Source organism: Salarias fasciatus, chromosome 4, assembly GCF_902148845.1.
Source record: "Salarias fasciatus chromosome 4, fSalaFa1.1, whole genome shotgun sequence".
NCBI classification, from domain to species: Eukaryota; Metazoa; Chordata; class Actinopteri; order Blenniiformes; family Blenniidae; genus Salarias; species Salarias fasciatus.
In genome coordinates, this window is record NC_043748.1 from 23,946,709 (window position 1) to 23,970,288 (window position 23,580).

General features: G+C 45.2%; 2 protein-coding genes and 1 long non-coding RNA gene across 7 annotated transcripts; all 3 read left to right on the forward strand.

Moving 5' to 3' along the window:
* The first annotated feature begins 1,471 nt into the window (after positions 1-1,471).
* LOC115387732 (uncharacterized) lies at positions 1,472-12,750 on the forward strand. 2 transcript variants are annotated; one of them, XM_030090571.1, is made up of 5 exons: positions 1,472-1,663; positions 1,736-1,780; positions 11,627-11,875; positions 11,997-12,239; positions 12,310-12,750. In XM_030090571.1, the coding sequence occupies exons 1-5, from the start codon at positions 1,633-1,635 to the stop codon at positions 12,522-12,524; spliced, it is 783 nt and encodes a 260-aa protein (XP_029946431.1). In that variant the 5' UTR covers positions 1,472-1,632; the 3' UTR covers positions 12,525-12,750. The 2 variants fall into 2 exon arrangements, with proteins under 2 accessions (XP_029946431.1, XP_029946432.1); XM_030090572.1 differs by having other exon boundaries at positions 12,314-12,750.
* On the forward strand, positions 6,125-8,708 carry LOC115387734 (uncharacterized). The gene is made up of 5 exons (XR_003931407.1): positions 6,125-6,180; positions 7,026-7,172; positions 7,287-7,396; positions 7,634-7,749; positions 7,916-8,708. It is a non-coding gene; the product is annotated as an uncharacterized LOC115387734 (long non-coding RNA).
* Positions 12,751-17,403: 4,653 nt separating the features above from the next.
* Positions 17,404-22,066, forward strand: LOC115387796 (uncharacterized). Of its 4 annotated transcripts, none has more exons than XM_030090657.1 (7): positions 17,404-18,582; positions 20,464-20,674; positions 20,788-20,907; positions 20,985-21,133; positions 21,236-21,370; positions 21,511-21,619; positions 21,690-22,066. In XM_030090657.1, exons 3-7 carry the CDS (start codon positions 20,797-20,799, stop codon positions 21,861-21,863), a joined length of 678 nt encoding a protein of 225 aa, XP_029946517.1. In that variant the 5' UTR covers positions 17,404-18,582; positions 20,464-20,674; positions 20,788-20,796; the 3' UTR covers positions 21,864-22,066. The 4 variants fall into 4 exon arrangements, with proteins under 4 accessions (XP_029946517.1, XP_029946516.1, XP_029946515.1 ...); XM_030090656.1 differs by lacking the exon at positions 17,404-18,582 and adding an exon at positions 19,281-19,924; XM_030090655.1 differs by lacking the exon at positions 17,404-18,582 and having other exon boundaries at positions 19,281-20,674.
* The last annotated feature ends 1,514 nt before the right edge of the window (positions 22,067-23,580 follow it).

Here is a 23,580-nt window from a genome sequence, read left to right on the forward strand (position 1 = left end):
AGACGTCCTGCTGGACTCGCTGAAGTCTTCAGAACGGCGGTTGAGAACTATATGGGTGACGTCACGAAAGGTCTGTCCATTTATTTACTGTCTATGGGATGGATAGAAGAAAGATGTAAATAAGAAAGATTTTCAGTAAAGTAAGTATTGATCACTGCTGGTAGTAACAGCTAGTTAGCTCCAGCTAACAGCAGAAAGTCTCATGGAATTCAACCAAACGCTGCGTGTTTGACAAATAAAAACCTGGCTTTAACATTATAGACCGGGGCTCTCAAAGCTTTTTAATCCAGGAACCTCTTACAAGGGAGAACTTTTGTCCAGGACTCCTCACGATCCTCATGTTAATTAAACACAGGCTGTCATTTTTAAATGTCATATGAATGAAATACTTATTGAACGTTCAAATCGAAACATTTAAGATCAGTGGAGTCGAAATGAACTTAACTAAATTAAACTGGAGTAATTTCAATACAATTTCTATCATTTATTTTTGCATTGCTGCCTGCATGTAGATATACTCTTTTTTTTCTATTATTGATACAGCATGCTTATTAATTATTTTTAAGTTTATTTGACATTTTTTTCACAGACCCTCAGGCTCTGGCTCACTGACCACTGGGGGTAAAGGGACCCCAGTTTGAGAACTGCAGCTCTAAACACACAGTAACTCTGCAAACCTTTACTTGTAGTTTTACTGGATCAAAAAGCAAAATAAACTGATACGTAATGAATAATTTCTCAGTCCTTGCTCGCTGTTTATGGAGTTTTGCGCTCGTGCGCTACGTTCGCTCACATCTGTAATGTTCATGCCTCTCACTTACTGGAGCAATGACCAGATATGTTTACTTTGAACACACAGCTTTATTTCCAGCGACATCACTCGGCAGCGCATATCGTCAAACAGCGACTCATGAACCACTCGCTTCCTGCTTGTGCCATTGGCCTTCAAAATAAAATACCTGTTTACAGGAACATCACATTTGCCTCTTTTTTTTTTTTTTTTTTTTTTTTTAACAATGTTCAACACGAAATCAATATTCCAAAATCTGAGATGAGCAATTAAAGGTGCTGTAGGCAGGATTTTGCTAGTAAATGCTAATTTTTCTGTGTTTTCTTCCACTGCCACTGTCCTCTGCTCGATAATGAGGACAGCTCTTGTCTGGTTTCCTTCTGTCAGCTGTTCTGAGTCCACCTATTCTTGTTTCTGCCTCCATTCAGATGTTTCAAAACATTTCTGAATTTTTGCCTCATAAAAGTTTTTCATTTACTCAGCAACAATTCCCAGTGCTTCACTGCAGAGCAGAAATATGTTCATAGAAAAATATATCAATCAAGTAAACTATTATTAAAATAAAGGTGTTAATCAGGAACCTTAATTGTGTGTGTGCCCTTCTTACACCTGCTAAGCTGTTTTTTTTTTTTTGTTTTTTTTTTATTTAAGCGTGTGTGTGGTTTCACACATTTCAGCAGTGAAACAAAAACACAGACACCAAAACCCCCAGCTCACTTCCTCCAAACCTAACCAGAGAGAAGCAGCTGATTCTCCTCCAGGTCCTCCAGAAAGACCAGAAGAAGGATCTCTGACATCCAGAGAGGTGGAGGAGCAGCAGGAGCTCCCGGGCTGACTCGGTGATGGAGGGAAGACGTGTGCAGCAGCTGCTCTGTAAGAACTGTTTTCTGCAGGTTCTTCCTTCGCCTCGACCAGAGAGACTCAAACTAACTCCTCTCTCTGCAGGTCTGACCGTCACACTCATCTCTACCACTCTACCATCTCCACAAGGTCAGTGAACGCCTCGCGCCTCCATCATAAGATCCTGGATGTTTCTGTGCTGGTTTGAGGTTCAGAGTCCAGTTTTGTCCAGTCTGTCCTCAGTCTGCTGCCAGTTCAACCACAGGCAGACTGCGCTGCAAAAAAGGCTAGCCCAAATACAACATGTAGACACTAAAGTTCTGAAGAAAAGTACTTCAAATAAGTGAACTATTCTGTCCATGCAGCAAGTACATTTTACTTGATGAGACATCTTGAAATAATATTTTAAAATCTAGTTTTTTTTTTCCAGGCAAGTATCTAAAAGGGTTTAATTAAGTTAAATAAAATGCTGATTTTTAGCTAAAAATACTTACAATCAGACTGTATACTGCCCAATGAGTGAGAAATGCTAAATATCAGCAAGTAGTTTTTTGAAGAAAAATATTTCTTTGTTTCTAGCAAATCAAAGTTTAAAAACAAGAAATACATTTGTAATTGAAGTGACTCAGTGAAGTTTGTTCATATACATACTCAGCCATCAAAATGTCTCAAGACCTCTTCAGATGTCTTAATAACCGAAATCAAGACGTCTCAAGACATTTTGGACATCAAGAAGTCTTAAAGCAACACTAAGGAACTTTCAGTTTTCGTTGATTTTGGCGGCGCCAGTGGACAAAAGCGGTAGTGTTTTGCCTGAAAGAATACTACAGTTCCCATGAGGACTAGCGCGAGGCGTCGTAAAATGCTGCTCCCAGTAGCATGCTGTCGGACTGAACTCGCCTACATTTGTTTCCAGTGGCTGTGTGAAGGACGGATAGCAACGAGATAATGAATCTAATGGTGGCTAAACAATGTTATATCATGATGTGACGCATGCAGTAAAGCAGTCCTCACATTTGGAGTTTTTTAGTGTGCAGGGTTCCTACCACCCTCCTCACAGCTGCTTAGTCCAAGTGAAAGCAATACTGACGCCCTCAGCCCGTGACAGAGGGGTCATTCAACTAGTTGTAAGTCGATGTATCATCACAAAAGATATTAAACTGTTTTATTAAGGCTGAAAAGTTCCTTAGTGTCGCTTTAAGACATCTTAAGACAAAAATCTGAAGATGTCTTAAGACATGCCAAAGCAGAATATGAGATGCACCCAGACAGATTTTTGTGTCTTGAAGACACTGAGTGTCTTGAGACATCTTAAGACATATTTCCTTTGTCTTAAGACATTCATATCTTAAAGCTAGTGTCCGGAGTTTCTGTTCGTTTCCAACGTAGGCTATGCATCATTTTTCAACAGAGCTAAATGTGTTAGTCTGGTTCGATACTACAATATAATATTAGCATAAAGCAATATAAAAATGTATTTATGAGCCCCGCCTTTGTCTCATAGACCCCCATGTTATCCCAAAAAGCGCTGGTCAGCGTCAGCCAATAGATTTCGAGCTTCCGCATTCTCGTGTTGTCAATCAAAGTGTGCACCCAGAAAGCATGGCCGCTCGCCCAGGCAGAGGTGAGTTAGCTATACAGCAGCCGCCCCGCTTACCTCGGATATATCCACTGTCTGCTGAACATCCACCGTAAACAGCTCAACATGGAGGATGCTGTAGGACTCGGAGGCTCTCATTTTCACCTGACGGATAATAGCGTGCACAATTAAAGAGGCGTGGCTTAGTCGTTCATGAAAGCAGAGGGAGGGTGGAATCTCGAGACATTGGATTAAAAAAAAAAACTCTGAGCTTTCAGATGACTTCAGACATGGTATGTGTGTCTCAAAGACATGGTCAAGCTGTCTCATTTCAACTGGAGTATTATGATGATACTATTATGATAATGGTCTATTTATATTTTACTGTAAAATCTTATATAACATGGTTGGAGTGTTAAATGATAATTACTTATTTTTCAATATATATTTTGAATTATTTTTAATTTCCCAGAGAGCTCTGCGTAATGGGATCGATAAGGCAAAAACAAATAATAACTTAAGTTAAAATTGTAAAACATTGCTTCAGATGATTTTTCGTGATTTTTTATGTAACAAATATTTGAAACACGTTTTCAACAGAAGATGAACATAAACAGGAGGTGGGCGGGCTTTTGTGCTTGCCAACTCAGCTCGCGCTCAACAGTGGTTGGAGAAGACGGCGCGTGCCAACTCGGTACGCGTCAGTGAAGCGCACATCAAGCCCAACTGTTTAACAGTGTAGCAGCAGCCTGATGTTATCGTGTGTACTTCGTCCTATAAATGTTGCGAATTCACTCCAACAACGTCAACCCTCATCCCATGAGAGTCAGGGAAGATGCAGAAGGTAAGTTGTATCTATCTGTCTATTTATCTAACTATTACCCCTTTCACACTGCAACTAGCGGGTCGACCCGTGTTCTCGACCCGCTAATAATCGCCTTTTGAGTCCTTTCACACTGCCTGCAGACCCGCCTGCTGGCGAGCCGAGTCGCTGCGTTTTCCTGCGCCGATAGTGTCCCGCGTTGATGACATCATCAGCGCGACGGAGCAAAGCGAAAGTAAACAACGGACTACAGCTCAGTCCCCATTACCTGTAGACAAATCTCTTCCCCACGGATGCAGAGGAGCTCTCTGGTCTCGCTATCATGCCAATACTGGGTCATCTTGATGAAGGAAACCTCACGCTGTGTCCAGAAACGACAACTAGCGCGCTAACGTAGCCACGCTGCGTCGACGTCATCACGTAAGTTACCACGTCGACTCGTGTCTGCCTTTCACACTCCCTTTCGCCTGTCCCACTAAAAAGCCGATAGCAGCAACCCGCTAAAAACCCGGGTCGATTGTAGGGTTGAAAAACCCGGGTCAAAAGCCGAGTGAACCCTTACACACTGCCATGAGGACCTGGTTAATTAGCGGGTTTAAACGGGTTTTTTGGCCAGTGTGAAAGGGGCATAACTTATTTAGTTATGAGGCAAGGGGATTCTAAGAAATATTAGGATGTCTTCGGATGTCTTAAGACAAGTAAGCGTTAGCATCTTGCCTTAAGGCTGGTCCATGCTTCACATGTACGCGTTTCCGCGTCCGCTTTGGAAGGTCCGCGCACCACCGATGCGGACGCGCTTTCTCCCATGCTACATTTTGAGCTCAGCTGTGCGCGTCTCATGCAGGCGCGGTGATCCACGCAGCCTCGAGAAGCTTTTCCGGCTCTGCAGACTGTTTATCTGCTCCTTTATTATGGATTATTTAGAGAAAATTAAGCACATACATTGTCAGTACATTATCTTTAAGTATTAAAGTTTATTTAGCCTTTTTTTTCTGTTTCTGAATCGCGGGGCGGCGCCGGAGCGATTAGTTACTTTTTCACTTCTGTCTGCAGACCTTCTCCTCCCTCCAGACAGTCTCTCTCTCTTTCCACGAGTTTTTCACTCTTTCGGTGTCTTTAAGTGGAGCCATCAGGCTGGAGCTCCGTCTACTTTCACTTTTACCGTCATGTTTTGTTTGCTATGGCGCTCTGGCGCAGGCGCACACTTCCGCGACCTGCGCGCAATGCGCAACGCGGTCTCAAATTCTGGCTGCTGCGCGGACGTCCGCGGATCGGTCCGCGCGGACCCTAGCGGACAGGAATTCATGACGATTTTTACGTCACGCGGACCAACGCGCAACGCGCACCCACGCGGACATGTGAAGCATGGACGGACCTTCAGAACAAGTAGTGTGTTGGACTGGCGAAGCCCACACACGCGCCGTCACATCATTTGATATTTGATGAGATGAAGCTCCTCTTTACCGTTGCGGAAGGGCGGGTTTGCAGAATGTGTGGCAGGTCACCTGTGACGTTAGCCACCAGCTGTCGGATCACAGAAATCCGCTATTTGTCCTTTTACACTTTATTTCCTCATTTTTGATTTTGCATGACTTTTTCTTTACAAATGCAACATTGTGAAAAGACCATATAATATGTAACATAAGTTTCCCAAAGGCACAGTAAGTCAAATCTTTTTTACGGTCAGCCAGTCATACATTTTGCAGTGTTTTGCGCAGGAGCACACCAAGAGGTTGTTTTTCTGTAATCTAATGTATTAGAAATTAAGATAAATAAACAAAACAATAAGTCAAGAGGATCAGCAAACTTTTTAATGCCTCATGTCTGCTTTATTAATGCCTCAAATCAGGTTTTAAAATTTAACTTTTTACAGTACGCATTTGCGCATCGTCACCTCTCACTCACACTCTGCACTCGTTTCCCTGATAAACACGCGCACACACACACACACACACACACACACACACACACACACACACACACACACACACACAAAATAGTTGTGTTATTAACCGTCAATAATAATCAAGAACATATTAAAAGTAGTAAAATAAGTCTCCCCGGCTGGACAGGACGGACACCTTCCCACACGGTCCCATCCTCACCCTGCTCATTTGATTCTGGGACTGCAGGCTCCACAGGACAAAGGTATTTATTCAGAAAATATGTTTGTTCTAAAATTAATTTTTGGAAACGAGAAATACATGGTTTGCTGTACTTTGATGGAGGATATAATATTTTACCTGAATCTGTAATTGGCACCTCTGGAGACGCTGCAGTGCTCCTGCTGTTAACTACCGTGTTCGCTGTTGTGTTGAGATTTATTACATTAGTTTATTTATTTTTTTATACCATTTTATGTTCATTATTATTTAGTTGTAAACTGACAGTAGCCTACAGTAATTCTCTATACCTGGAGGTGACGCGTACGTGAGCGCTTCCTTGCGCCACTGCAGGTTCTGCGCTGGACTGTGCAGCAGCTGGAGTTCGGTCGGGCATTTTTGGGGCAGCAGAATTACATTTCTTTTCGCTGTTTGGCCCGCGGCTGTTCTGACTGTGATTCAGAACTTTCCTCCTCTTCACTCCAGTCAAGATCGCTGATGTCCGACACGTATCCACCATCCAATTCCCCCTCACTGACCTCCTGTATCATTGCTATGTTTCTATGCCTGTTTCTATTGTCTTTCTTTTGTGATTTGGTTGATATTTTTGGCCGTCTGTCTGATTGTCTGCTGTCAGAGCTAGCTCCCTGTTCAGATTTGTGCATATGAACCAAAACAAATCAATCACAGAAAAAAAGCCCTGCGAAGTGCGTCTTTTTTTTTATCGAGGTATAAATGCTTTGTAGTATTATGTGTGTCATTGTTGGGACCTTATTTGCTTCAGAAAAATATACAAGACACATATTTAGGAAAAGTCAAAGAATTAAGAGGACAGGGGAGTTATTTTTTAACAGATTTATTTTAATTATAAAAACCCAAATGGTCTGTCAGACTTATTTCTTTACAGAGTTACAGCTTGGAAACCAAATGCCAGAGCTATGCCATCTGAAAGTGGCAAAAATGATGCGGCAGCCGGACCTCATGGAGAGGATGGAGGATAGAGTCCTGGCAGGGGAACAGATCTTCCTTGGACCCAAGGTATGATTCCTGTAGTTGATCATTCTCAGTCCAGTACAGAAAATGCATATTAATAAATCAGTACAATCTTTTTGTATGGAAGCATTTTTTGCATCATATGCTGTTATTTCCTAGGTTTGGATACGGGGGAAGCCTCTCATCACCATCATTGACAACCCTCTTTCTGGGCAACCAGAGAGATGCACGAAACACCAGAGTGCTACTCTGTCCCCACAAGAATACAAGTGTGTTATCAATGTGTTTAATAGCGGAAGCAATGTATTTAATTGAGAAACCTGTATTGAGTGCATTATAGCACTGCATTTGTACCAACAACACAATAGGATTGCAGAGCATTTCCCAGATGCTGTGCATCCTAGATTAGGCCCTTAGATATTTATCTAAAGAGATGGAATACCCCTTTTATAATTAATCTTTTTAGCAAACCAAAGTGTGTTTAACATGTATTGTTTCATTTGCAGATTTGATATAAAGACTATAAAAGTTGGCTCATTTGTGGAGACAGCCCCCCTCAACCAAACCCTTGTGAGTGACAGGCAACCAGTGAAAATCACTGCCATATGGGCGACCATATCAGGTAAAGTAGTTAAAAGATCTTGAATAAAATAAGTAAGGAAGATTACAGAGGAACCAGGCTGTATGAACTTATAACATAATGCTTAACACTATCGAGTTAGGTTAAATATTTTAGTTAAAGATATTGATGTAACCCATAGCTAAATGCATGATGTTTTTTTCCCCAGATAATCCACTGGTCCTGTTTGAGGGCACCATCTTCCTGCCTCAACACAGAGAAGATCCCCTGACAGGCTGCAAAGAATACCAAGAAGGAGGAAAACTACTCTTCCCAACGGCAGTCATCACTGACACCCTCATGTTCCTCCACCACAAATGCTTCTGGGAACCAAATCGACAGCTAGGAATCGGAACAAAGTCCACTGCCACCAATGAACAGTACTGTCAAATAGTTGACAAAAAAAATCATCCACAATTCCAGGAACAAATAATACCTGATGAACACATTCCTCCACTCTCATATAGAGTAAACACTCAATCAGTTCTTTGTGCTGCTAAAGCCTTGGACTGGTACCAGTCCAAAATACAGATGTTGTTGTTGTGTCTGAATGAAGCAGTCTTTAATGTGTACAATGTGATTTTGAGATGTATGCCTTATATGATAGGGCCTGGAAAGATAGGGGGTGGAAGGGTACCAATATAAATATAATCAGTTTGTAAACAATCATTCTGTAAATACTATGTTTTACTATTAAATGCTGAGTATGTCATACAATTTTTCATTTTTTTTGACATTAGTATTGAAAGTTTAACTGAAAAAAAGATAAAATGTTAAAGTCAACTGATGGAAAAGGAATAGTGAAAAGGGATACCTTAAAGGGATAGTTTTTTGAAGTGGGGTTGTATGAGCTCCATATGGCCACAAAATACATCAGATGCAGTAGAAAGTTTAGTTTTTTTCCTCTGCATCTAATGGACTTAGTGGCTGTATGGAGCTCATACAGCCGTACCTCAAAAAACTGAACTATCCCAATGGACTCTATGCACAACTCAACCACTTCCTGAACTTCAGGAGGCTCCTTGTTTCCTGTCTTTCATGATAGGACGATCTGATTAATGCAGGTGTGTCTGACCCCTGTAACAACTTCAGACATGCCTGCATTAATCAGCTCGTCCTATCATGAAAGACAGGAAACAAGGAGCCTCCTGAAGTTCAGGAAGTGGTTGAGTTGTGCATAGAGCCTACAAGACATCTTGAGACAGTAACATTTGTAAGACATCTCAAGACATCTTAAGACATCTTAAGACCCATGTCTATAGACACGACTTACCAAGACATCTCAAGACATCTCAACAAATGCGTCTTAAGACACGTCTTAAGACATCTTGAGACCCTTTGATGGCTCGGTATGTAGTGCTTAGATAAAATCAAAAAAGTGCTGTACAGAACAAAGTTTAATTTTTTTTTTTTATATATCATAAAATTCTTTGGTGAGATATTCAGCTGAAAGCTGCACAGGGCAGTTCAGAAGATCACATTTGTGCGCTGCAGCTGTGAGCAGTACACCTGACCTTTAAACACTTCTCGTCCATATCTGAGAGGAAGGTACGGACTCGAGGGAAGTTGCCGTCCATCTACCCTGAGGGTGTATGTGGCTGAATATCAGCCGGCTTGATGGAGTTGTGAGGGCTCAGTTGGAAGCCATGACCTGACGTCAACTTTCTCGAGGGGCTCCGAGGCTTCACCCCCCTAGAGCCCCACGGGCCCCAGCATGGACCTGCACTTAGTGCTGGAGGGCCTGTGTCAGCCTCCCTTTGAGCTGTTGGCTGCAGTGGAGCTACAGTGGTGCCATGCAAGACTACATTCTTGGTGGAAATTACCTTGGCAAAATGCGTGGGTGAAGTACACGTTTTGTCCATCAGCCCATCATGCCTGAAGTGGCACCCGGATGTTAGGGGTGCCACTCTTAAACCAAACATTGTCCTTTCCCACAGGTGTTGTCGGGTCTACAGTCTACTCAGCCTATGAGGCTCTCCATCGAGTGTCTCTCGAGACACAGTGGAACTCTTGTGCCCAGTAAGAGCCCTGGGATACGGTATTGACTCGACAACAGGTTTGGGCTGTTATGGAGGCCCTGACAGAGGCTCTGCTCTCTCCAAGCAGCACTTATCCCACTGGAACGTGGAAACCTTTCACTATTGTTATCAGTATTGTCATCTACCATCGGGCGTGTGCTGCCACTCCACCACAGCAGTGTCCACACCTTGGTCTGCCCTGAGTGGAGTAACCCTGGATAACATAAGTGCTGCTGCCTCCTGGGCAACGCCAGCACCTTTATCTTGGTTGTACGGCGTGAACGCCACCACTCCCCTTCCACTGGGTGTGGCCCCAGGCTCTGCAGAGGCTCCTCAGTGAGGTTGGTCTCTGGGATTCCTCATGACTACGCTGGTATGAGTCATTCAGTGCTTTCAGCACTGTCTTCTGGCGGCCAGAAGGGATGAAATAGAACGAAAATTCCGAATATAACTACGGTTCCATGAGGTTTCATAGAACCATAGTTACATTCGTAACTTTCATTTTAAACCATGTCTTTGGGACCTTCAGAAGTTTTTGGCCTGACGACCGAATGATTCACGGTGAGGAGTAGGGGAACAATAAGTCTGTATGTACTGCCTCACCATGCAACACTTGGAAAGTGAGAACTAAAATTTTAAAATCTATCCGAAATTTAACAGGAAGCCGGTGCCGGCTGGACAGAATGGGGGTAGTGTGGGATATTCAGGGCATGTCTGAAAAAACCCCCACAGAAGAATATCTCTATTTTTCTTTTTCTTAAAGATTTAGAGCAAATGTTTATGTTTCAACACAAGACAAAATGCATGTTTGAGCAAAGATCTGCCTCTTTTTTTCTTTTTACTGAAGCATGTTGTGAGGTTTTATTGTGAGGTATTATTTATGTTTAGAAAATCACAGAAAATTTTCACTTCAAACAGAAAGAAAGATCTTAAAGGAATACTCTGATGATTTTGGACCCACACCCTTTCCCTATCATTGACAAAGTGAGACAAGCTCAAACATACCTTTTTTGTGTCTGAGGCAGCCACTGGACGCAGAGACACAAAAAAGGTATTTTGGAGCTTGTTTTACTTTTACCCCTTTCCCACTGGCCAAAAAACCCGTTTAAACCCGCTAAGTCGTGGCAGTGGGAAAAGGTTTGACCCGGGATTTCGACCCGGGTCGTTCACCCTGCAATCGACCCGGTAAATTCCCGGGTCAGCTTTCTACCGGCTTTTAGTGGGAGGAACTTACATGATGACGTCGACGCAGCGCGGCTAAGTTAGCGCGCTAGTTGTTGTTTCTGGACACAGCGTGAGATTTCCTTCGTCCAGACGACCCAGAAATGGCAAGATAGCGAGACCAGAGAGCTTCCCCCTGATCCGTGGGGAAGAGAAGATTCGTCTACAGGTAACAGGGACTGTTTTTTGCTGCATTGTTTACTTTCGTTTTGCTCCGTCGCGCTGATGATGTCATCAACGTGGGACACCATCAGTGCGGGAAAACGCAGCGATGCGGCTCGCCAGCAGGAGGTGAGACGCGGGTCTGCAGGCGGTGGGAAAGGCGTCTAAAAAGGCGATAGCAGGTCGCAGACACGGGTCGACCCGCTAGTTGCAGTGGGAAAGGGGTAATAGTCAATGATAGGGAAAGGGCGTGGGTCCAAAATCATCAGAGTATTCCTTTAAATAAATGTTTGGTTCATAAAGCTATTGTTTTCTTTGAGCAGTTTGGATATTTTTCAGGATCTCCAGGTAGAGTGTCTGACAGATTGCTTCACTGATTTTTGCTGACAGTCCCTGTACTGGTCCTGGATCCTGCTGCTCCTCACAGTTTATAGTTTCAGCTGTTTGTCTTCACTGTCGGTTCCTCTTGTTCCCAGCAGGACTGAAAGTGACTCCCAGCAGATCTCAGTTCCTTAAAGAAGACTCTGTGTCTCTGAGCTGTGAGGAGGATGGATGGACAGTGTGGAGGAACACCAGCAGAAAGAAGAGGCGCTCATGTGGAGACGGGTGGGGAAAAAGAGACGGATCTTCATGTTCCATCAGCTACATGATCGATTGGGACATTGGAGTTTACTGGTGTGAGTCCAGAGAGGGAGCAGCTGGAAGAAGCATCAACATCACTGTAGCTGGTAAGAGGTGTGTTTGTGTGTGTGTGTGTGTGTGTGTGTGTGTGTGTGTGTGTGTGTGTGTGTGTGTGTGTGTGTGTGTGTGTGTGTGTGCCAGATGTTGGACTCTGCTCTCTGTGTTCAGATACAGTGATCCTGGAGAGTCCAGTCCACCCTGTGATGGAGGGACAGGACGTCACTCTGGGTTGTAAAACGAGCCTTCAACCCTTCAACCTCTCAGCTGATTTCTTTAAAGACGGAATCTTCATCGGGACCGAGCCCACAGGTCACATGACCCTCCACCATGTTTCCCGCTCTGCTGAAGGCCTCTACAAGTGTAACATCAAAGGAAGTGGGGAGTCTCCTCTCAGCTGGATCTCTGTCACAGGTGAGGAGCTGCTCTCTGGTTCCTCCTCTTATTTCAGCCTCATGTTCACCAACTCGGACTCCCTCTGTAGGAAGAGCTCCACCCACAAGTGGATCTCCGCCTGTCAACATGGCCTCTCTCGAGTCTGCCTTCAGAGTTTTCTGTCACCTGGTGGTTTTCTGTCTGTACTTCATCTCCACTCTGCTCATGGTGTCTATATATCGACAGAGAGCCACAGGTAACCGAATGACCAATCAACCAACTCATCAGTCAGATGACCGACTGAACAACCGTCCTGCCGACTGACCAGCTGACCACTGCGTTCACACTTCGTGAGTGGGGGTCCTACCGGGGGTTGTTATGTCTCCCGGGGGTCTCTCCTGGACCTCTTGCTCTCTGTGCTTGGGCTCACGCCTTGTTGGGGGACAGTTGCCGCGTCCCACCCTCCGGTGGTCCTGGTCAGGCGGGCTGGACCCGCACAGGCCTCACCTCATACATCACTGGATGGGACTCCGGGGGGCGGGGGATCTCTGGTGGCCCTTTGCTTCAGGTTGGGCTGGGGTGTTGGGGTCGGCCCGCTGGCCCCGGGCACCCCCCACCTGCCATGTGGGGGGTGCTTGTCTGGGGTGGGACTGGGGGGGGCTGGGTGTCCTGGCGGCGGGCCTGCTGTGTCTTCTGGGCCCCCGCCGTGTGTGGGGTGCACCCTCTTCTTTTTTTTTTTTTTTTTTTTTGGGGGGGGGGGGCGATTTTATCTGAGCGTGTCCCTGGTCTCCAGCGCTGAAAAGACTCTGACTGGGTCCTGGTGGCATTGCCTCCTGGCCCTCTTGGGGGCGCTGGGCCCCAGAGACATGACCAGCATTGGGGGGGGTTCCTCCCGGGCTGGTGTCGCTGCTGCTCATTGGGTGTCGCCTGTGCCCCCGGCTGCCCCCGTGGGTCCTGGTTGGCCTCTGGCGCCCCGGGGGCGGGACGGGTGGGTGATGGTGGGGGTTGGGGGTGGCTGGGGCGTGGGGGGGTGCTCGGCGGGCTCGCCTTGTTTCCTTGCCTCCCTCAGAGGGGGGGCCCTGGGGGGTTGGGGGCGGGTGCCCGCTTGCCTCCGGGTCTCCGGGGTGGCGGCCTTTTTCGGTTTCCCCCCTGGGTCGCGGGGCGTGGCATTACGGGGGCTCCTGTGGCGTGGATTGGTGTCGGCTGGTGCCACCCCGCTGTGCCTGGTGCAGGACTCCGGACTGTTTGGGTCACATCACATGCACGTCGAAATGATCCCTCCAGCCTCTGCTCAGACTCACTGTGCAGTGTAGAACTTACCAGAACACGCTGGTCGTTCCCCTTCAGCGCCCAGACACTGGTTGGTGTCCTCTATCATCGGTACCTTCAGCTCTATCATCTCCATCTAGTCAGTCCCCCCTCACCCTACTCCCCCACCCTCACAACTTTTCACCACCCCCACGTGGTGTTACACTGCCCTCTATCATAGGTATGAGGTACTAGACCTTTCACCTCTGTAAGGGCTGGTGATGGTCACTAAATTAAAAAAAGAAAAAAAGAAAAGAAAAAAAAGGAAGGTCGGGAAAGAAAAGTTGTTGGATCGAGCAGCTGGACGCCGCCAACTTGTATCATGCACCATACGTGAGTGGTGCGTTCAGGGTCGCATGGGAGCAGAGCCTCGCTTCCTCGCTGTCTGTGTCTGTGTTCTCTCTACATTTTAAACGCCTCCTCCATCAGACTGCAGTGTGACTGTGATACGACCAGAAAGTGAACGGCACACCCAGCAGTGCAGCAGATCAGTGAAACTATCGTTCAGAATGTGATACAAGCACCAAACTTGGCACAAATACTCCTTAGGGACTACTTTTTAAAAAAATAAAAAAATACACTGGCCACCTGAAATTCAACATGGCTGCCATTTTTTTTTCAAGATGGCCGTCGTAATCAATAACTGAGTATTACTTTTTACAATAAAGATGCACAAACTTGACCAATATGGATGATTGTGTCACCAAATTATACATTTTACACCTCCGTCAAACATGCTGGGCAGGGATTGGAGGATAGAGTGTTGATGTCATGATCAGTATAACCAGTGAGAATCCGCTCTGAGGATGCTGAGCTGTTGCTGTTGTTGTGCAGAATGAATAAAACTTTAAGATTTTCAGCAAACTGGAAAGATTTGGTGTTTGTGATCACTTCTGGTTTCAAGAGAAACAGTCAGACTTCCAGTTCCTCTGTGGCCCTCAGTGTGGTCAAACTGCAGGATGGTTCAGTCCTGCCAGGTTAGAGTGGAGAGCGTCACTTTATCAACGCCAAACTGGGAAATTCTGGAAGGTTCCTCTGTCACTGTGACAGAAATAACATTCAAAGTGACTAACTCAGTTTCTGATGGTGAGGAAGAGTAACTAATACTATCCTACACCAAGTTTCAGTAACTAACCTTAATGAGCTGCATGTTACAGTAACATGATCTAACAGTGTCTTTCAGTAATATTAACGCGCAGTAGCGAGCAGTAACCAGTCGTATCTTACAGTACCTAATGTATCATAAGGTACCTGTCTTAAAGTCATGAGCAGTTTCTTGAGGTAAGTAGAACTAATAGCAGTTAGAATATGGTATCTTAAAGTAACTAGCAGTATCGTGCAGTAACTAGCAGTATTGTACAATCACCAGCACTTCCATGCAGTGTTGTTGTTTCCACACTTGGTTCTGCTGTTAGAACATGGTTCATCTGAACACTTTAGCACACTGAAGGAAAGCCTACTTTAAAACCACATCTGTCATTTTAAACAATATAGATGTTTCCAGAATGCTTCAACCACTTTCAAAACCACCTTTTCAAAGTGTTGCTGCACAACCCACGCCTTGGGTGGCTCGTAGCAGGTGTGATTTCCTGTTTTACACAGGAAAAGCAGAGACATGAGTTGGTAGTTGTTCATGTTCAGCGGGCTGTTCTCTGTCTTTACCGAACAGTCTCTTAATCACTTGTTTTCTCATTTCAATAAACTCTTATCAAATATATCATTTAAAAACCCTTGTCGTTCAGTTCAGATCATTTCACAAAAATCACCAAGTCAGAATTTACACAACCACACAGGTCAACTGCTGGAACAACCATCACTTATTATGACATTAACAGTATGCTTTTATACAGAAAACTCCTTTAGTTACCGATTCCGGTGGTAAAATCTCAATGTGGACTTTTATCCACTCAATTACTGCTGCTTGCAGCTGAAAGATGCATTTAACACTTTTAACACTTGAATTGGCCTACTGCAGAATTTACTTCTCAAGGACACACAGATGAGGAACAATAAAAACAGGTTTAACTAAACAAATTTACAAAGTAGAAAAGAGTTCAACAACTTTAACCCATTGAGTTCACTCAAATTTTATGAACATGTGTGGAATTCTATCTATCTATCCATCTATCCATCTATCCATGTATCTGTCTGTCTACAGGGACGGGTGGTATAAATGGGCTAACAGGGCTAAGCCCTCCTAGCACAAAAAGACAGCTAATACAAAAAAGAATAAAGAAGAATAAAATAAAATAAAAAAATAAATAAATAAAACAGCCCCAGCGGATACATTCTGCTTTCATACATTTTGTTCTTGTAAGTGATAGACAGGTGTCATGCCCCCCCCCCCCCCCCCCCCCCCCGCCCCCCCCCGGGGCTAACTTCAGTTCGCCCACACTGCCGGCTGGGTCTGTTACTGCTGCAGTGGTCATCGGCTTCCTCTCCTCCCTGTTCGCGCCTGCTGGGGTGTCCCTGACGCCATCACCACGGATGATGGGCCCCAGTTCATCTCGACTGACTTTGCAGCTTTCATGGAGGGGAGAGGGATTAAACACATCAGGACCGCCCTGTACCACCCGCAGGACAATGGCGGCGTGGAGAGGTTGAATCAGACCTGAAAGAACAGGCTCAGGGCGCACATGGCAGACGGCCTCTCGTTTTCAGACTCTCTGCAGAGCACATTAATGCACTACAGAGCAACACCACACTCCACGACTGGCAGCTCTCCGGCCCTCCTGATGCTGTCTGGACTATCATTTGGGATGTAATACTGTCCTTTCTGGATGTCTGATATTTCCATCAGCTGAAGAATCTCACATTGCTCTAAATCTTTCTTCACTGCTTAATAACTGCAGTGTCGGCTCTACTTTCCTGTCCCTGAATGTCTCACCTGTCCCTAGCTGTACATCAGCTACTTGTCAACAGGATTTACAGCTCAGGGACAGCACAGAAACAAACCACTTAACTCTATTAATCACAAATAGGAATAAGGTCAAAGCTTTTCCAGAATAAAAGAACAAACCTCGGGAGGACAGTTGGAGTTACATTAGAACACAGGCTGTTACCAGAACATTATATCTGTGACTGGACCAATCTTGGCTTCAAGCCTAACTATCCCATTTCCACTCAAATCGAACATTTTACACAAAGCAACTCCAGGAGTAAATGCAAAAATTACAAAAACACAGTCAGGCAGCCCACAACAGAAACACCAATGATCAGTCTGTCTGACTCTTTCTCAACTTTGTCACAAAAACCTGGTGAATCAGCAGAGGAAGAACAACATGAAGCCTTATTGTCTGACCTTTGTTGCTGGGAGGCTTGAAAAATTTATTATCATCTTTATTATTATTATTAGCTTTAATTATTGGAGCAAAACTCTGCCATGAGTGGATATTCCAGGTTATGGTATGACCTCTTCCTCTCCTGTTCTCTGGTGTTTCATGGAAGTTTTAATTCTGCTGTGCTGTTTACTGCCTCCTGTACAACCTGCGTACGGCCAGTCATTCTGTTTCCTTCTTTCATTTATAAAATCTGAGGAAAGACCTAATCACAAATCAACATTTCAACATGTCAAAAAGAAAAGCAACCGATATCAGAGGAGGCAGTCTGTTAATCCAAAGAATCACCATCAGACGTCCTCAGATAGCTTTAGACTGATCAAGCTAATGAACCAGATCTACACATACTGACATGTCTCTGCCCTGGTAAAGATGCTCTGACACCATTAAAGAAATATATCAAAATACTAACTGCACCATCGACACAAGAACAAACATTACTGAACATCCAAGGTGTGTCAGACACAGAGAACCATCAGTCTCAGGAGTGTTTTCTATTATTTTATTTGTCCAGGAGCAGAGTTCAACAGAAATGAACAAAGCTGACAGAGCTGGTGACTGAAGAGGTGACATCTGCACAAAGAAAGAAAGAAAGAAACAATAAAATAATAGTCCGGTTATCTCCCAGGTTACAGATTACTAGTTACAATGGAAGTGCAAAGTGTACTTATTTGATCAGGAGTGTCCAAGCTGTCCATGTGGACTTCAACCAAAGAGGTAAAGTTGTTTTTAATCTCCAGAAACTGTCAGTGTTCAGTATTGTTTTGTCTGCATGATTGTTGAACAGTTGACATTATAAATAATATCCTGTTTCATTAAGTCTGTTTCAGGCTGCTAAAATTGACAAAGCAAGCTCTGTAACTTAGCAAGCTTGAACTCAGTTAGCTAACATTAGCAATCTGGTGTTGTTTCTGACCTTTGTAAGGTGTATGTTTGTAAGGTATGTTTCTTTCCCTCCCTCCACTAGTCTGTTTCACATTTTTATATTTTACCACTGACGTTGTGTTGCTAAATTTTTGTTTGTCTGTTTTACAGGCACTAGTCATCAGTGATGGAGGAGACCAGTCAAATGCTGCAGTCAAGTACTCCCACTGTTCACTCGGTTTTTCTCCTTCTCTTCTCTTTCTCCACTTTCATTGTTATTGTCCACATCCACATGTACAAAAGACTTGTTCACAAGCTACACTGTTCTTTCTCACTGCTCTTGATGCTATTTTAAATCAGTGTTACACTGTTCTTGGTGCTACTTTACTCATGAGTAAAGCCTGTCATTGAAGATTTTATTATGTACAGTTTCTTCCAAATAGATAATGGAATGCCTTTTAATTTTGTAATACAAATGTTCTAAATGTTATTAGTATTACAAAGTCTGTGGAGGGCTTGTAGTAAAGTAATGTAACGTTATGGAATTTAGATTCTCCTGTGTTTTATACCTGGGGTTCTTAAACATGGTACTTATAGGTCTGATCTGATTTTTGTTCCAGTTCAGAGTTCAGGAATGATTGTCAATACCATATATTCAACATTAAATCAGTTCACTTTTGATTATTCTGGGAAACAGCGTTAGTGTGAGCGCTCTGTACTGTCAGTTCTTCATTCTTGAAAACAGCATCAGAGTGAGTGGTCGTTGCATTGTTCGCTCTCTCTTCCGTCTCCTCAGCTAGCTTAACCTGCTACTTTTCTTCAGTTGGTTGGATGCGTTTGTGATCGGCTGGTAGAAGCACAAGCGCAAGAAGGTACACAATTTAAGTAAAACAAAAGAAAAGTCATGTCTTCTGTGTTAATATTCGGACTTGTGGAAGTTACCTGCTGTCGTTATAAACTTGAGGTACGACGCTGAAGTTAGCTTCCGATTCGGCACTTTAGGGAAAAGTTGAGGGGAAATGAAATGAACGGCAGTTTATCCACTGATTATCTGTTTTTTTCTACACTTCTTGATGTGTCAACATTTTAGACATTTGGGTAAGACATTAACTATGCCTGACAAGAGCATTTGTGAAATTTGTATTTTATTTGTGAAAACGTTTAAGGGGATATTTCACCGTTTTTTCTTTATAATCAGTCCTTATTACACCAGATCCAGATTGAAAACCACTGTACCTAGACTCCTTAAATCTGTACTCGACTATTCTACAGAGCCTGTAGATTCATAAAAATATAGTCTCTGATTTTTGAAACCTTTATTCTATTTGTGAAAATGCAATAAAGGTTTTTCTAGGTTGAGAACCACTACACTTAGGCCCAATCCCATTTCTCTTTCTAGCCCTCCCCCTTAGCCCCACCCCTATGAAACGGAGCGCTCAGGGGTAGGGCAGAAAGTAAACCCCTCCGAATCGGGACACCCCTCCGACAATCGCGTACGTCATCAGTAGTCGCCGCTGCCGATGACGTAGGCAGATGCGACAATTGTTTGCCGAAGAAGAATAATGTTTTTCTTACATTTTAAAACTTGATTAATTCACAAAATACTGACATTTATGAACTTCTTTCGTTGCGGACGTCGCCATCTTGCTGATCTTGGAAGGCTTTCTGAGAAATCTGTCATCCAGTGGCGGCCGGTGACGAGGGGTGCTTGTTTTGTTCACCTGGCCCGTGACTGGCGGGCGGGGTTAGTTCACTTCCGCATTGGCGGGGGCGCTCGTTTCCCACCCGCGCATTCCAGGCAGGCGGTGTTGAAGAAACCAGTTTATTGAAAATAATCGTCTGTTGTGTTTGGAATGCGCCTTTTTTTAACCTCACTGTAGTGACGGAGAATGGAGGAGTGAAGAATATTACACCCCTGATTGTTCCGGGTAAGTACGACAGAGCGAGACGTGAATCTGCTCCGTCACACTGTTCAGAGAGACTGAGCTTCAGTTTCTGATGGTGTGAGATTTTCAGGCTCTTACAAGCCCAGGACGGCCAGACGTCCCAGAATGAGGAAAAATGAACAGCCCAAAGTCTCCAGAGCTCCTCCGTTGACCCACAGCAGCAGGACACAGTGGCAGCATCTCCCCTCCACAGACAGCAGGCTGCACCAGCAGGGCTGCCCTCATCCCTTAAATAGCCAGGACCAAACCACCATGTGAAATGCAGAGGGTTGTGCTCAGTTACATTGTCAGTTATCTAATTACTGCTCTTTAAGATTAAGATACTCTATTTACACCATTTACACCCATTCTATGTACAAAAACAATCGCTTCTCCCTTATCCATCTGAAATGAACCCTTAAGTTTCCTTTAACCCACACATTGCAAATCCCCCAGGGAAACCTCCCCTCCCTTGGGTTCCACTTGGGCCGGTCCAATAAGGATGATGAGGTGCAGCTGGCCTGCTCTCCCCTCCATGCCAGTGTTCCAGCCAATCAGCTCAAAGAAAAAGAACTGATGAGAAGTTAAAACAAACAAATGGGTGTGAAAACTAACTGAATAAGGATCCACTCTTCAGCTGTTCACACAAAACCATCTGTAAAAGAAATGCAATGTATGGATTCAAATGGAAACCTAAATCGATATGTGAAAGACAGAAACTAAATCAGAATGCACAAAATAGAATGTGGTGGCAGAATACACCCGATCAGTGAGGACTGGCTTCCAGCTTCCTCACAGAAATTATGAAGTTTTGTTTTCATTTTTCAGGTTTCCAAACCTGGGCAGACCTGCTACCTGACCTCCAGCCTGCAGGGCCTCCTGACTCTGCAGGGCTTCGGTAACAGCGGCGCCAGGATGAAGCCTGTCTGGACTCTGGACCCCGATGCTGAGCTGCTCAGGTTCAGTCAGAGAGAGGACGACACAACATGTCTGAGAAGGACTTGGAAACTCTAAACTCTGAGATTCGCTCCAGTCTCAAGTGAGCAGAGTTAGATAAAGAGAAATCAGGAAATGAAGACTTTTCTCTCTTTAGGAAGGACACTGAGCAGCAGATTCAGCAGCTGATGAATCATTTCTCTTGTTTCTCCGCAGCTGGATGAGATGAAGGACCGTCGGACCTCAATGAGCCCAAAGGACAAGGCCGACCTGCTGAGCTCCTTCAAGCAGGAGGTCTGCGTTCAGGCTCCGGGGTTCAGGGGCAACGGGCAGAACGTGGGTCAGCTGCTTCCTGACCTGCTTTGACCTCCTGCTGGTGTTTGGTGCAGTGTGTCTGAACTCTGTCTTTCCAGGACCTCACAGTTCCTGAACTCCGTCCTCCAGCAGGAGCGAGGTCTGACCCTCAGCTGCAGCAGACGGCGGCTCTGGTGGGCGAGAACGACACCTGCCCTGTGGAGGAGCACCTGAAACTCCACATGGAAACCACCAGGACCTGCACCAGGTGAGTCCTCAACAGTCCAGACCCTCTGGGACTCCCGCTGTGGATGTGTGACCTCTGTGACCTCTGGAGCTGGAATGTGGCGTGTATCTGTCTCATGTGCAGCTGTGGCCACGCCTCCACCAGACGAGAAGGTTTTTCCGTCGGTGGATCTGGATGCAGGAGGTCGACGTGGAGTTCAGGTGCCACTGTGGAGGCAACAGGTCCACACAGAAAACCAGATTTGAAAACTCTTCCAAAGTCAGTAACTTGACACGTTTCAGGTTCCCAAGCTGTGGTTCACTGAACCCGAGGAGTCCTTGAGACTAATGTTGATGAAGAGTTTCCCGTCTGTTTTCCCCTGGATTCATCTGCGTCTCTTTTGACTGTCTCTCCTCCAGAGTCCTGCTGGTCCACCTGAAAAGGTTCGCCGACTCTCCGTCCAGGACGCTGACCAAACTGCACGACGACATCAGGCTGCAGAAGCGCATCAAGCTGTCCTCCAAGCAGGTAAAGAAATGCAGATGAGCTGCCAACGTCTATTAGTGAAGCTGACGCTCATTTCCTGTTTTCTCCTCAGGATGCTGCCTGTGTCCTGTGTCCTGTTGGGACACTGCGTCTCAGAGGGGGTTCACCCCGGAGACACGCCGAATGGCCGCTGGCTCTCCTGCAGCGACTCCAAGACCACCTGGACAACTGGCTCGCATGTTCGGCACACACGGCAGGACTCAGCGTGTCTCAGGCGTCAAACTAACAGCGAGGGTGAACCCGAACGCAGACTCTTCAGAAAGAAGGCGGACTTGATCAGAGCGTCCAGGACAGAGGAGTCCACAAGGCTCAAAGCACCAGCAGAGCCAGAGCCAACACAGAGTCCAGAACCAGAACTGCAAGTTTACTCAAGAGATGCTGGCATCTCTTTTCCTGAGCCCAGCAGCAAAGATAAAAATGTGAATAAAACCTTTAAAACATTCAACATGGCCATAGTGGGTTTTTTTTTTTTTTTTTTTTTTGTAGACACGTTTACATGGATCAAACAATACAAGCCTTAAAATCGGATTGTCAGGTGAAGCGGATTATAAATATGCACAATGTGTACGGATCCACTCCGCTTCACTCAAATGAGCTGCTGGCATCTCCAGAGAGATGCAGTGGAGCTTTAAAGGGCAACTCCGAGTGTCTCTCTGCTGGGGAGAGGAGCTCCAACGTTCCCATCCAAGCTAATTGTGGCTGAGTTGGCGAAAACTGTCAGCTTGTAACAATTCACCTATTATTTCCAAGGCGATCTTGCCACTACGCATTAAGAGGTCACGGGCGGAAAACACCAATCAGCAGGGGTGATTAATAGACAGAAGACAAACTTAGGATTGGTAACAAAAACCCACATTTATTCTGGAAAACCCCTCCCAACAGAAATCAAGCAACTCGTCGCTTGAGCGCTCCTCCTAATAAACAGAAAACACCGCACAGCGCAGGAAGTCCAAAACAAACTCAGAGGCTCACAAAGTCCCCACACCCCAAAGTTCCCCCCAAAGTCCGGGTCGCACGTCCTTTCGTGGGGACCGACTGAGTGGCCCGCGGCTGTTAATTACTCACGCCCCGGCAAGACCTCAGTCCGCTGGTCTCCACAGCTCCTCTTCTCCAGTCCGGTAGCTCCGTGGAAAAGATGACGGTTTAATCCAGTAGATCCCAAAAGCACCAAGTTATATTCCACACTGGTGCAGATCCAACCTGGCAAACGCTCCACGGCCTCGCTCCTCCGGCAGGTGAGTTCCTCAGGACGGCGTGTGACGTCACTCCCCTCTCAAGCAGGTGCGCTGCTTCACCTTGAATAGTCTCCCCGCCCCGGTACCAATGTCCTGATAATTACGTCCTTGTCACGGTTTCCAAACACAAAACCGTGCCCCAGATTAAATAGCCACAGTGACCCAAGTTTTACATATTAGAATGACAGCACAGGAACACGCTTTATCACCCCTGCTTGGTGAAACATGTAGGGACCTCCGTGGTCGTTACAAGCTGACCCACCTGAAGACAGTAGACGAGCTGACTTTATGATAACACTGGCGATGGATGAAGAAATATAGCCGAAATGAGCGATTTTGCAGAGATTATGTCCCGCGCTGAAGCTCCCTTGCCGTGGCCCCCGCTAAATCGGTTGGATCTAAATAACTTTTGGAGGTCTCCGAGCTGCACGATGTTTGTCTGAGTGAGTATATGAGCATGACTCACCTATAAATGAGGTCCAGGTGTCAAAAAAACGGAGTTGCCCTTTAAAACACACCACACACTGCAGCACTGCAGGACATGGACAGATCTAGTGAAAGGCCTTAAAAACTCAGAGGTGTTACCAGTGAAATGTTCACAGTGTCTCCAGAACAGCCACGATAAAGGCACAGTGGGATTCATACAGAAAAAAGTAGTTTATTCAACAATCCTCTGTGGATGTGATTATTGATGTGAAGCCCTGAAGC

Excerpts from the sequence above, each read along its gene's own strand:
- LOC115387732 (XM_030090571.1), top strand. The coding sequence starts at position 1,633 with ATGGAGGGAAGACGTGTGCAGCAGCTGCTCT. Across the intron at positions 1,781-11,626 it reads CACTCTACCATCTCCACAAG|GACTGAAAGTGACTCCCAGC; the intron begins GTCAGTGAACGC and ends TGTTCCCAGCAG. Across the intron at positions 12,240-12,309 it reads CAGCTGGATCTCTGTCACAG|GAAGAGCTCCACCCACAAGT; the intron begins GTGAGGAGCTGC and ends CTCCCTCTGTAG.
- LOC115387796 (XM_030090657.1), top strand. The coding sequence starts at position 20,797 with ATGAAGGACCGTCGGACCTCAATGAGCCCAAAGGACAAGGCCGACCTG. Across the intron at positions 20,908-20,984 it reads TCAGGGGCAACGGGCAGAAC|GACCTCACAGTTCCTGAACT; the intron begins GTGGGTCAGCTG and ends CTGTCTTTCCAG. Across the intron at positions 21,620-21,689 it reads TCAAGCTGTCCTCCAAGCAG|GATGCTGCCTGTGTCCTGTG; the intron begins GTAAAGAAATGC and ends TTTTCTCCTCAG.